Raw genomic sequence first — 11,860 nt, forward strand, 5'->3', positions numbered from 1 at the left:
TTCACGAAAAAACCGGACAAAAAAATCAAACTGGGAATACGTGTTTTTCCCTTTCAGGAAGAGGCACGCCCGTGCCTCTCGCGAAATCACAATCGTGCCTCTCGTGGAAGCAAAACCATGCCTCTCGCGAAAGGAAAAGAAAAAGAAGAAAAAACACATTTTTTTCGTTTCCGAGGTGGCACGGCCGTGCCTTTCGCGAAAGCACAACCATGCCTCTCGCGGAAGCAAAACAGTGCCTCTCGCGAAAGAAAAAAAAGAAGAAAACGCGTTCTTTTTCGTTTCGGAAAGGCGCGGGCGTGCTTCTCGTGAAAGCACAACCGTGCCTCTCGCGGAAGCAAAGCAGGAAAAAAAATAGAAAACATGTTTTTTTCGATTCCGAGGGGCATGGCCGTGACTCTCATGAAAGTACAACCGTGCCTCTCTCAAAAGCAAAGCCGTGGTTCTCGCGGAAGGAAAAAAATAGAAAGCGCATTTTTATCTGTTTCGGAGAGGCACGGCCGTGACTCTCATGAAAGCAAAACGGTGGCTCTCGCGGAAGCAAAATCGTGACTCTCGCGAAAGAGAAAAAAATAGAAACATGTTTTTTCACTCAATTTTTTTCCAAAAGTTCAGGAAGACCTGTGGAAAATCGAAACATAAAAAAAAACCTGAAAAAACGTTTAAAAAGCTGAAAACGCGTGCGAAAAAATAAAAAAAAACATAATCTGGAGGAAGCGTCCAGAGCGCGACACGTGGCAGGGCGGCTGGGAGCATGCCAAGTGACGCTGATCGTGGCGAGACTCTCGAAGAAGCGCTCGTTAACTAGTTGCTCTCCTCTCTCGTTCGTTAGGTTTTTCCCGGATTAGCGGTTTTTAATGCAAAATGTTTACAGAATTCAATAAAGTCCTGAATTTTAAAATTTCATGACCTTGAAAGAAATCAAACATTAAAATCTACGAAAATGTTCACTGAACTTTTAAAAAGTCCTGACTAGTTTATAAACTTTCAATGACATTAATGAATATGAAAAATGTTTGCAGATTTTCAAAAGGTTTAATTTTTCCCATGAATTTTAAAAATTTCCGTATTTTAAAAAGTAAATATTTTTTTTAGAAAAGTTCAGGAATTTGAGAAGGATGTGGATTTAGAAAACGCAAATTTAGAGAAACTTGTAAAAACTAAAAAGATCATGCTTTAAAAAAGTTAAATACAAAAAAGGGGAAAACCTAAAAGAAAACCAGTAAACCAAAAAGGAAATCAAAATTTAAGCTTCCGAAAACTAGTTTCTGTAAGGAGTTGATTTTTGGCATACGTAGCACGTTAGCTTTTCCTCCTCTATCCCTTGACGGCCAGGGGAAACTCTCCTCCCCAGGCTTCATCGTTGAGCGCCTGGATTGGCCTCCCCTCCGCCTGACGCTCATGCAACCTGTGGCGAGGAGGGAAATCCCAGTGTCTTTGCTCCGGCTGGTAGTTATGTTGGAGTATTTTAGTCCATGCGGGTGCGGCGCTTGGGCGGATGACGACATTTCTTCTCCGAGTTTGTCTTTCGGGTTTCGATCCTCCTCGAATTCATCCATCTAGACATAGTAGACGGAGGTTCAGTGTAGATTCTTACCGTCTCCTGGGGGCGGTGAGGTTAGTGTTCCTCTCATGTGAGGTCCGGTGTATATTGTAGATTTATTGCCCTTGCACTATGTTCTATTTAATTTTATTAGTCATGGGAGCAAATAAACTCTTTCCCTTGCACTATATTATATTTAATTTGGATCAGTCACGGGGACAAAAAAACTCTTGCCCTCGTGATTATATACACCAATTTTTTGGAAAATATTCACAATTTTTCTTGCCCACAAAATTATGTCCTTTCCACATTCAGCGATTATGAATTTGAGCTGATAAGAGCCTATGTATTCATTTGTAGTTCGGGCCTTCTAAATTTGTATTGATAGAGTTTGTGTTGTAAACGGCTATACAGATGACAAATATCCCATGCATGTCTTGTCAGTTCTCCATGCAGTACCTCTTTATGTCTGTTGCGTCCATAGCTTGCTCACAACAATTAGGCGGACCGAGCGAAGCTTGCAATCTCATTGATTAATGGTTGCTGCCATCATCATTTTCGGATGCCGGGATGCATTGCGTAAAAGTGCATTGCACATACTGACACATCTTGACGGCCCTTCAACCATATGAGAGATCAAGGGTCGGCCCTTAACCACCATCGTCAGACCGCTGGGCACCAGCTTGTGACACGTGGTTTGAACTGGGGACTGTGGTTCGATGAAGACGTGATACTCGGTATCGATGATCGGTGATTCTATGTTGTGGGGTTTTAGTCGTGTGAGTTCAGGACCCTGGAGATTCGACCTGGACAACAGAAGCTCGACGTGTTGTAGAGGTGAGGCGTGCGGTAAGCACATGACACATCGATAGACCAAGACACTGATGGACATGCATGTGGTCAAACAAAGTATTCGAGTGTGCCGAAGCAGTGTTGTCAAGTACGAGATTTAAGTTGGTGACTGGGTCTATCGGTTCGGTCCGATGATGGATAGGGGTCCGAGGGTCCTGGCGCACCACAAGATCTTCCCGTCTCCAAGTGATGTTAGAGCACCGGCACTGCTGGAGTGGCTACCGGTGCTGGACATGATCGCCAAGGATCGGAAGTTGACGGATTGGAGAAAAGGGGAGCGGAGCGGGGCGAAGTGAAGTGAGACTAGATTTCGATCCGGGTAGAGTTTTTCGGGTCATGGTGGGCCAAAGGTGCGCCCGGGTGCGCTCACGCAAGATTTGGAATTTGTCTGTGAAAGCTGTGGAGAGGTTGAACTAAGCTGGAGAATGAGTGGTAGTGAGTCCATGCATCCTGGGAGCCCGAAAAGACTTTGACTAATCTTCAAAAGGCTTTGACCGGCCGAGTAACCACTTTTCTAAGGCCAACTCCAACGCACGATTTTAAATGGACATTCGTTTTCTCCGCTTTTTGTCCGTTTGGTGCAGGAAAACGGACACGCTTGTCTGCTTGTGGTCGTGCGGTCATCGACGTACCCAACCGACACGCCTCGTCCCAAACCGTCCGGATTTGTGGACTTTGATTTTTCTCCCAAAAATAACATAAATAAACTAGGAAATAATATGAATGTCCACACATCCATAGTACCGAAGTTCAACACATGTCTTAATTAAATTAAAACATAAAAAAAGACATAAAAAACTAGAAATAGGCACGTCGCCGGTGTCTGCCGTCGTCTTGAGGAGCCGTCATTCTACTCATCGTCGTCGCTGGTGAGGTCGACGTAGGGAGGTGGCTGCCAAAGGTGTGCTGACGGCCCCTGATAGATCGTAGGTGCCAGCGGCGCCTGCACCACCTCCTCCCGTGGCTCCTGCTCCTGCTCTGGTGACCGCGGCGGTGTGGCTGACCATGGGCCGACGTCCATCGACTCGGCCATCTCCGGCGTTGTGCATGACCAGCTCCACCGCAGGCCCGTAAGACGAGGGTTCCACACAGCGACAGATGGCTCCTCCAGGACCTCCTCCTCCCGCACCTCCTCCTTGACGTCAAGATCCAGCTCCGGGATGGCCACGTCGCCAGCCGCAGAGAGGGCCAGCGCGATCTCCAGGCCATCCCATTGCCGCTCCTCATGGGTGGCCATGGAGTCCTCCATGACCCGCCTCATGAGGCGGGCCTCCTCCTCCTTGGTCATGGGTGGCGGCGGTGGCAAGGACGGGGACGGGGACGGAGAAGGTGTCGCCGGTTTGCTTGTGTCGGGGCTCGAGGAGGCAGGCCGGCCAGGAAGTGGAAGTTGTGGACTGGTCAGTCCACGGCTTTCACATTAAGAAGGACGGCAACCCTTCGCCCGTGTGAATGACAGCTGGGTGCCGCCACGCGTGCGTATTAATGTTGGGCGACGGAGGTAGGTGGACGGCCTCCACGCGTCCCCGAGGCGGGCGAGGAGCAAGCACGTGCCGGTCCGTTCGGCGTCCGTGTGGACGCAAACCGGGCGCATGTTTGCGCCGGAAATAGGGCGGGCCGGACGCTAAACGGACATAAAATGCGGATGCAGCTGCGCGTTGGGCTAAGCCATCTGTCCGTTTAGACCCAAATGGAGAAGCGCCGACATGATGGTGTCACGCGTTGGAGTTGGCCTAAAAGAACTAGGGGACAAGTCTTGGCTCGGTCGGCAATTGATGTGCCGTTGGATGTGACCGCTCACAGTGCACTGCCGTTCGTTCATCGGCTTTTTTTAGCAACCGTTCGTTCACCGGCAGCACCTGTGGCCCATGGACCATGCGCGCACATGAAGTCACCCGCTCGGCCATTCTGAAGGCGCGCATGGCGGCTGATCTGTCATGCCTCGATTTGCCATGCTAGCTCACCGTGCTACCTCCTTTGTCGGCGTCGCCGCATCCCGCAGGCGCCTCCGTGGCCCGCGTAGTGAAGAGCCGTCGGCCCCTCCCAGCTCCCGCCGAGTGATCGTGTGGTCTGCCACAACCACGGCGCAGATCGCCGAGCAAACGCGGCGGGCCGCGGTGGTGAGGGCGGGAAATGCAGGGCCACGGCGATGATGTCGACGGAGAGTAACGGCGGGGCAGGGCAGTGGTAGCCGGCGGGGCCGTGCGCCCGATAAGGACAATGGCAGTGCCATTGATTGGGTGGTCGCAGAGAGCAGCAAAGGAGGGGAACGCTCCTTCGGCTTTTCCCCCGGTTAATTTTTCTAGCTTTATTGTGAGATTTTGGTGGTTATTAATTTTGTATGATGATCTGTTGATTATATATACATAATAATATATCAAATGTTTAGCTTCACAGCGATGCATCTAGATTACTGAACTGAATTTTGCAGGGTCGTCAGCATAAATATTGTTCTAGACCATGGTTCATCCGAACCTATGCTCAATGTCGTTGATCTCTGGAAAATATGAATAGGGATCTGTGCATAGTGATATAAGATATTGCATAGCGCCAACTGTTTAGGAAGATGGCGGGCATAGCTATGCATTGGCGCCCATAATTTAACGAATATCATGAGCCCTACATTGCTAAATAAGCCTATGCTCACATTATAGACAATAAAATATTCATGTTGCATGTAACACTGTCTTCATGTACTACAAAACACTGTTCACTGTATTGTTTATTGCTTGCTCTCTCCCAACTACATGCATGGAGTACATTTTCCCATTCATACCAGTGCTGTGTTCTTACTTTGTAAAATGGGCATATAACTAGGATGCTCTAGTTTAACATGGTAATGTGTATATTTTCTAGGATGCTCACTTTGTAATACTAGTAGTATCCAACGGTTTATTACTCTCTTCGTTCGGAAATACTTGTCCCAAAAATGAATAAAATGGATGTATCTATAACTAAAGTAAGTCTAGATATAACCATTTCTAAGAAAATATTTTCGGACGGAGGAAGTACTCTTCTAGAAAAAAAAAAGAGGCATCGAGGCAGGATGAGTCTGCATGGCCTATTTGGATCTTTCGCTTGTAAATTGTCAGAACTATCAATAAGTAATTTTATTCAGTCAGTCAAAAGAGATGACGGAGGTGGTTTACGTGTTTGTGTTTGCGAAGATATGCAGTATGTTTACATTTTCACACGTTCACATATCTACTTGTTTGTGAGTCTTTTTTAGCTTTTATATAAAAACTGCAGAACAAAACTCTGAAATTTGCTGTCTATTTTTTACAGGTTTTTCGCCTGTATTAATATGTCAGTGTTTGTCAGATAAACAATAATGACAACGCTCAATAGAACAATGTTTTTTAATCCACGGCTCAAGTTTTTTTGTTGAGCAACATCCACGGCTTCAAGTGCTACGGTGCTTTGAGACGTGTGCCAGCCCACGGCTTCAAGTGCTACCATGCTTAGTGTGGGCTTGGAACGTTTAAGGCTTAACCAGGAATATTGAATTCAAACGGTGGCACAGATCTAGATGTGGAGGGAATGTAAATCGTAGGGTGTGGACCATGGGTTCGGCCGAACCATGGTCTTGAAAATCACCTCTTCGGTCATCAGGTCATCATCAGAATATAGGGCCGCAACGACGCTTATTGCTTCTTGGAGGTGTAGCTGTTTGTCCCTGACTTATACAATATACTAGTTAGGTGCCATTTGAAAGTTGGAATACCAAACACATAAATCACCCAAACATCTTTTATCATAATGGTCAATGCAGTGGCAATACAAATTTACATTTATCCACTTCATCCTACTTTTGGCTATGGTAGCAGAGCAGGGGGTGCAGAACATCTTATGAGACGACTAATGTGACGGGACCAAGGGACATGAAAGGAACCGCTTCGGTGGCATCTCCAATTCGTTGGTGCTCTTTTCCAAAATATGATAACAATCACCTTGCTCATCGTAGGACGGTTTCTGGGGTTAGTTTGTATGCGCCACAGGCCAACTAAGGTCATCATTCTCATGGTCTCTTCACAGTCGCACATGACTTCACAACTTTGTACATGTTCTGCTATACTGTCATAAATCCAGTTTGGAAAATAGGCATCACTTGAGCTCTCTGTATTATCCTTTTCTTCGTTTATTCGCCCCCCTACCATTTCTAGAAGCATCATTCCATAGCTATAAACATCTCACTTTGTTGAAACGACACCAAAACCTCTAGAGAATAATTCTGGGAGCAATGAATCCAATGGTACCTCTCGCTTCAGCAACAGAGAGGATGCTATCCTTGAGGTGGCACAGTTTTGCTAAACAAAAATCTGCTATTTTTGGACTAAAATTTGATCTGCCATTTTGGAACAGAGAAACGGCCGGGGCGGCATCTCTAATTCACCCATGTTCACCTCTGAGATGGTTACACCGCCGCGCCGCATGTTTTGGCCGAGCAACCCAACAACACCAACCTGGCTGGCGATGAACTGCAGGGAGGTCTGGAGGACACAGGGTCGATCGAATACGGCATTAGCCAGAGTACTTGGCTAACCTATCATTCCTGTTTCCTAACTTAGTCCACGGTATGATCTGACTGCAATCTATATAGATGGCTCTGTCTAAGTCAGTCAAGTCTTTGTCTGCATCTAGTCCTCGTCTCCTCCTATGATTCACATGTGCAAAAAATATTAGTTACATGATAATGGCTTCAAAAGAAAATTCGCTGGTTTTCTTGAGAGTCTTAATGTTTGCTGAATTTATCAGATGTGCTGCTTCGGTTGATGGTTGAGGACCTCTAGTTTCGGTTGACGTGCTGCATACCGCCTACGGGCAGTGAGAACAGGTATGGGATGCATGGCCAGGTCCCCGCGTCTGCCCGGTTTGCAGCTCAAGGCCGTAACCATGAAAGCTCTTGCTACCAACAGGGACTGCTAACAATGACGGGAAGGCCATTGAGAAGATGACATGTAAGCTGAGTTGCTTCTGGGTTGTGTCATGTGCCCGTGGTGGGTGAGAACAGGAACGCGGACTATTTTGGCCATGCTTATTTTTCTCTGAGCCAACACGTTTGGTTGCTGCAACTGGTCAGCAACAGTTGCAAGGCAACCCAACTGTTGGAAAGGCAACTCTACAGGACAGTAATTACATTCTAAAATATCTAGATATGAAAAATTACTAGGAGGTTAAAACCGTAAGCCTGACAAGAATTACATGTACACTGCTGCTAATGGTTTTGACAAATATTGTTTCAGCGTCCACCAGAGCCTAATGCACATCATGGTGAAGACATCATAACTTGGGCAGATGCATAGGATGAAGCTGTTGTCGAGTGCACCGGAGAGAAGAGGAACGGCCGTGGCGGCATCTCCAGTTCACCCATGCTCCTCTCCAACATCTCTATAACCCTGCTCATGGATGGGCGGCTTTCAGGGTTCATCTGTATGCACCACAATCCAACCAAGGTCATCCTTCTTACGATTTCTTCAGTTCCATATTTGGCTTCGGATCCATGCAACTCCCTCGCCAAATTATCCCAAACCCAATGTGGAAAAAATGTTTCACTAGAGCTGTCTGCCTTTCCTTTCTGATCATTGTTCCCTTGGACCATTTCTAGGAGCATCATCCCGTAGCTGTAAACATCAGACTTTGTCGAGACGAGTCCAAAGCCTCTAGAGAACACTTCTGGTGTGATGAAACCAACCGTCCCTCTTGCTTCGGCCATTGAAAGGACGCTCTCCTTGAGGTGGCATAGCTTTGCCATACCAAAGTCTGCAATTTTGGGACATAACTCATCATCTAGAAGGATGTTGTTCGGCTTGATATCGAAATGGATGATGCAGGTGTTGCAACCCTGGTGTAGATACTCCAACCCTTGTGCGATACCGATCGCAAAACTTAGCATAGGAGTAGATCGGAATCAAACTAAGACAAAGAACACCTGACATGAAAACAAATGTCTCCAGACACTTATTGAATTTAAACCAACCTTAGAAAACTAAAAAGAGTCTACGGACTCTTCTATTCTAGCGAGATGCTAGACGAATAAAGAGCACTTGCTGCTCCACCCGCAGCGCTTCCTGCCTCTCCTCCAAACCCTCTATGCGCTCTCTGGTAGCGCGAATGCGCGCTTCTTTCGGCCTTCGGGGTCAACCCAGCGGCTTCTATGAGGAAGGCGGCGCAAAGGAGGCTCGAGGGAACATCCCCCATCCGATGGCTTCTTTGGAACTCTCTGAATAAATGTGCTTCTGCAAAGAACCATTGGACATGTACTCGTATACAAGTGCTCGGTGAGATCCATCTAAACAAAAACCGAGCAGACTGACAATGTTAACATGAGAAGTCCGGCCGATGCTCATAACTTCATTCAGAAAATCTTCTCCATTGCCTTTTGATCCTTTCAGTAGCTTCACTGCAACCATTCTGCCATCTTGCAGGCTTCCCTTGTGTACCACACCATATCCACCTTCTCCTAGCTCATCCTTGAATGATCTTGTTATTTTCTTCAGCTGTGAGTACTTGTACCTCTTCAGGGCAAGCGATTCACATTTTCTTAGCATTTCGTCGATATTTGATGTATTGCTAGAGTAAATTCTGAAGATTGCTGATCTGATATTTTTCTTCTGGCGGTACATCAGACAAGCAAGACAGGCGAAAAGCTAGCCGCAGCAGACAGCAAAACTGAAAGTGCAGAAGAGGTACAATTAGATGTGAGCAACTGAACATGAAGCAGCTTAAAACATTATGTATATACTATAAACCTTACCTATCAAAGTGAACTTTCTGTTGTGTTTAGTATCTGCATGAAGATGAACAGATTATCAATATAGTGATGGTATTGCATATTCTGACAGGAAATATGCATCGCATGGCAGACAGCTTACCACAGGTCGACTGGTGCATGCTAACGTCTGAGCAAAGGCACGTGAACGCTGATGTGTTGGCATCATAGCGGCACCGCCCACCGCTCGCCTTGCAGGCATTGCAATCGCCGACGGGCTCCCACTCCAACAAGAACCCGCCCTTTATGAGCTGTCTATAATTGGCCGCCGTCATGCCTGCCGGCGCCGCCCCGAGCACCGGAAATATGGCGGTCTCGCTGCTCCCTTCATTCGCCGGGGGCTGGCCCATGCCGTAGTTTCCCCCGAGGTACACGTACATGCCTCTGGTGTTGGGACTGCAGTTGGTCACCGGGGCAGCACCAGGCGGCGGACGCCTCTCCTTGCAGCTGTACAGCACGTAGAGCTCCCTGTTCCTGCGGCTGATGCTGAACCTGTCGGTGATGGCGAAGGCCGAGGACACGTTGAACAAGATGTTGCACGCGACATCGGCGGCCACGAGGACGTGGACGACGACGAGGGAGCGGTTGCCGTAGTCGATGTCAAGGACATTCATGTAGGAGGTGCCCACGAAAGCGCCGGCCGTGGAGTCGTTGCAGGTGAGCTGGAACGCCGGTGGGCCGCAGGAGAACCTGTCTTGGCCGGCCAGCCAGAACGGGTACGCCAAGGTGAGGTTCCCGCATGTCACCGGCGGGCAGCCTGCGTCTTGGGCGGTGCCATTGGCGGCGGCTGCCGGCGGATGCAAGGTGGACAAGATTGGTAAGATTGTTAGGAGTAGCAACGAGCTGGGATGCATGCCTGAATTTTGGATATTTCTTTCGTGTGCAGCAGAAAGCCCTCAGCTCGTTGGGACTAGAACAGTTCATCCTGGTTTTGCACTCAAGTTTGTGGTGCAGTTTGGACTTGTCTCGCCGCGAGCAGCCGGCTAATTTGACTTTGGCATTCCATGCCAAAAATGTCGTCTACCAGTCTGTTGGATAATCCAAACAATCTCTAGTAGTATACGTGTTGGATGTCTAGTAGTAGTCCGAGTACTAGTAAGTTTAGGTAGCTGAAAGTAAATCAAGTGAGTCCGGTTAGGACTTTGTGTCCGTATCACATTAGTTTTGGAGTCAGGTCGTGCACCTATATATATGCATCACCTTGCGTCGTTTGTAATCACCAGAAAAACGAAAAGCAATAAAGAGATATTACGAGGCACGACACGTGCCTCTGGCTAACTTCGAGTTGCTGCGTTCGTGTGCGTGTGTTCTGGTCCCGGTGTTTGCGTGAGCGCCGGCGAAATATCAAGTGCTACAGCTAGTTCGTATACGTCAAGACGAGTTGCGCGTACACGACCCGTCGAGCTGCAGCGTGATCGTGTGTTTGATCCTTGGGAAATTCCAACAATTGGTATCTAGAGCAAGGTGTGAAGGCTTCGCCGTCAAGTTACATCACGGCGGAGTTGAAGGATTCTTCGTCGCCCCGTCAAGTTGTGTCATGGACGACGGAAAATCGAAGAGGATCATGTCGACTTCGAAGGCGAGTGGTGGTGGTGTGACCATCCAGTTCCCCATGCTTGAAGGCGGCAATTATGGGGTGTGGGCTGCAAAGATGAAGATCTTCATGCGTGCACGTGGAGTCTGGGCAGCGGTGGAAGGTGATGGTGCGGTCGAGGAGATAAAGGACCAAGAAGCTTTCGCCGCCATAGCCCAAGGTGTGCCTGATGCCGTTTTCATGACCATATCGGAGAAAGAGACGGCAAAGGAAGCTTGGGAAGCTCTCAAGGAGATGCATGCTGGAGATGATCGTGCCAAGAAGGCTCGTGTTCAAGCTCTAAGGAGGGAGTTCGAGAGGATGAGCATGAAAGAATCAGAAGGGGTTGGTGAATTTGCGTTGAAGCTAACCTCCCTGGTTAATGAGATGCGGGCTCTCGGATCAAAGATGGAGGACATCGTAGTTGTGGAGAAGTTACTTCGAGCCGTTCCCAATAAGTTTTTACCGATCGTTGGCACCATAGAGCAGTGGGGCGATGTGACGAAGATGTCGGTGATGGAGGTGATCGGGAGGCTGAAGACCTATGAGTTGACGTTGAAGGGGCGTGAACGCGACCAAGAAGAAGAGCAGTTGATGTTCTCGCGTAGTAGGGAGAAAGATAAGCAGAAGTACCGGAAGTTCAACAAATCTAAAGTCCGTTGCTACAATTGTCAGGACCATGGACACTATTCGCGAGAGTGTCCTAATCCGCGGAAGGAGGCAAAGAAGGAGCACGGGACTCTACAACTAGCTGAAGTGGGCATGGATGATGACCCGAGATTGCTTTAAGGAAGAAGCGGCGGTTGAAAAAAAAACAAAAAAAAGAGTCGTGTCTTTAGATTTGTTTGTGTCTGAGTCGTCTGTGTGTCTCGGCGAGAAGACGAAGGCCAGCGTGAAGATGGATGCGCACCGGTTAAGTTGAGTTCCTGCATGAGAGGCTATGTGTTTAGTCTACATGTAGCACGCTAAGATGTGACGGCGTGGACTGATAATCCAGACGATGTGTTGATTCAGAGTCTACGAGTCGAATGTTTGGATTAGGGGGTGATTGTTGGATAATCCAAACAATCTCTAGTAGTATACGTGTTGGATGTCTAGTAGTAGTCCGAGTACTAGTAAGTTTAGGTAG

The 11,860-nt window shown here is 47.9% G+C and overlaps 1 protein-coding gene across 1 annotated transcript; it reads right to left on the bottom strand.

The window, feature by feature from the left end:
• Positions 1–7,594: 7,594 nt before the first annotated feature.
• Positions 7,595–10,038, bottom strand: LOC125547728 (LEAF RUST 10 DISEASE-RESISTANCE LOCUS RECEPTOR-LIKE PROTEIN KINASE-like 2.1). The gene is made up of 4 exons (XM_048711524.1): positions 9,230–10,038; positions 8,579–9,036; positions 8,367–8,375; positions 7,595–8,274 (listed from the first exon to the last, which is right to left on the bottom strand). Exons 1-4 carry the CDS (start codon positions 10,010–10,012, stop codon positions 7,656–7,658), a joined length of 1,869 nt encoding a protein of 622 aa, XP_048567481.1. The 5' UTR covers positions 10,013–10,038; the 3' UTR covers positions 7,595–7,655.
• Positions 10,039–11,860: the final 1,822 nt, after the last annotated feature.

This window comes from Triticum urartu, chromosome 3, assembly GCF_003073215.2.
Source record: "Triticum urartu cultivar G1812 chromosome 3, Tu2.1, whole genome shotgun sequence".
Lineage (NCBI taxonomy): Eukaryota > Viridiplantae > Streptophyta > Magnoliopsida > Poales > Poaceae > Triticum > Triticum urartu.

Coding starts and splice junctions, on each gene's coding strand:
- LOC125547728 (XM_048711524.1), bottom strand. CDS start 10,012: ATGCATCCCAGCTCGTTGCTACTCCTAACAATCTTACCAATCTTGTCC. Junction 9,037..9,229: donor CCATGCGATGCATATTTCCT/GTCAGAATATGC, acceptor TGCTGCGGCTAG/CTTTTCGCCTGTCTTGCTTG.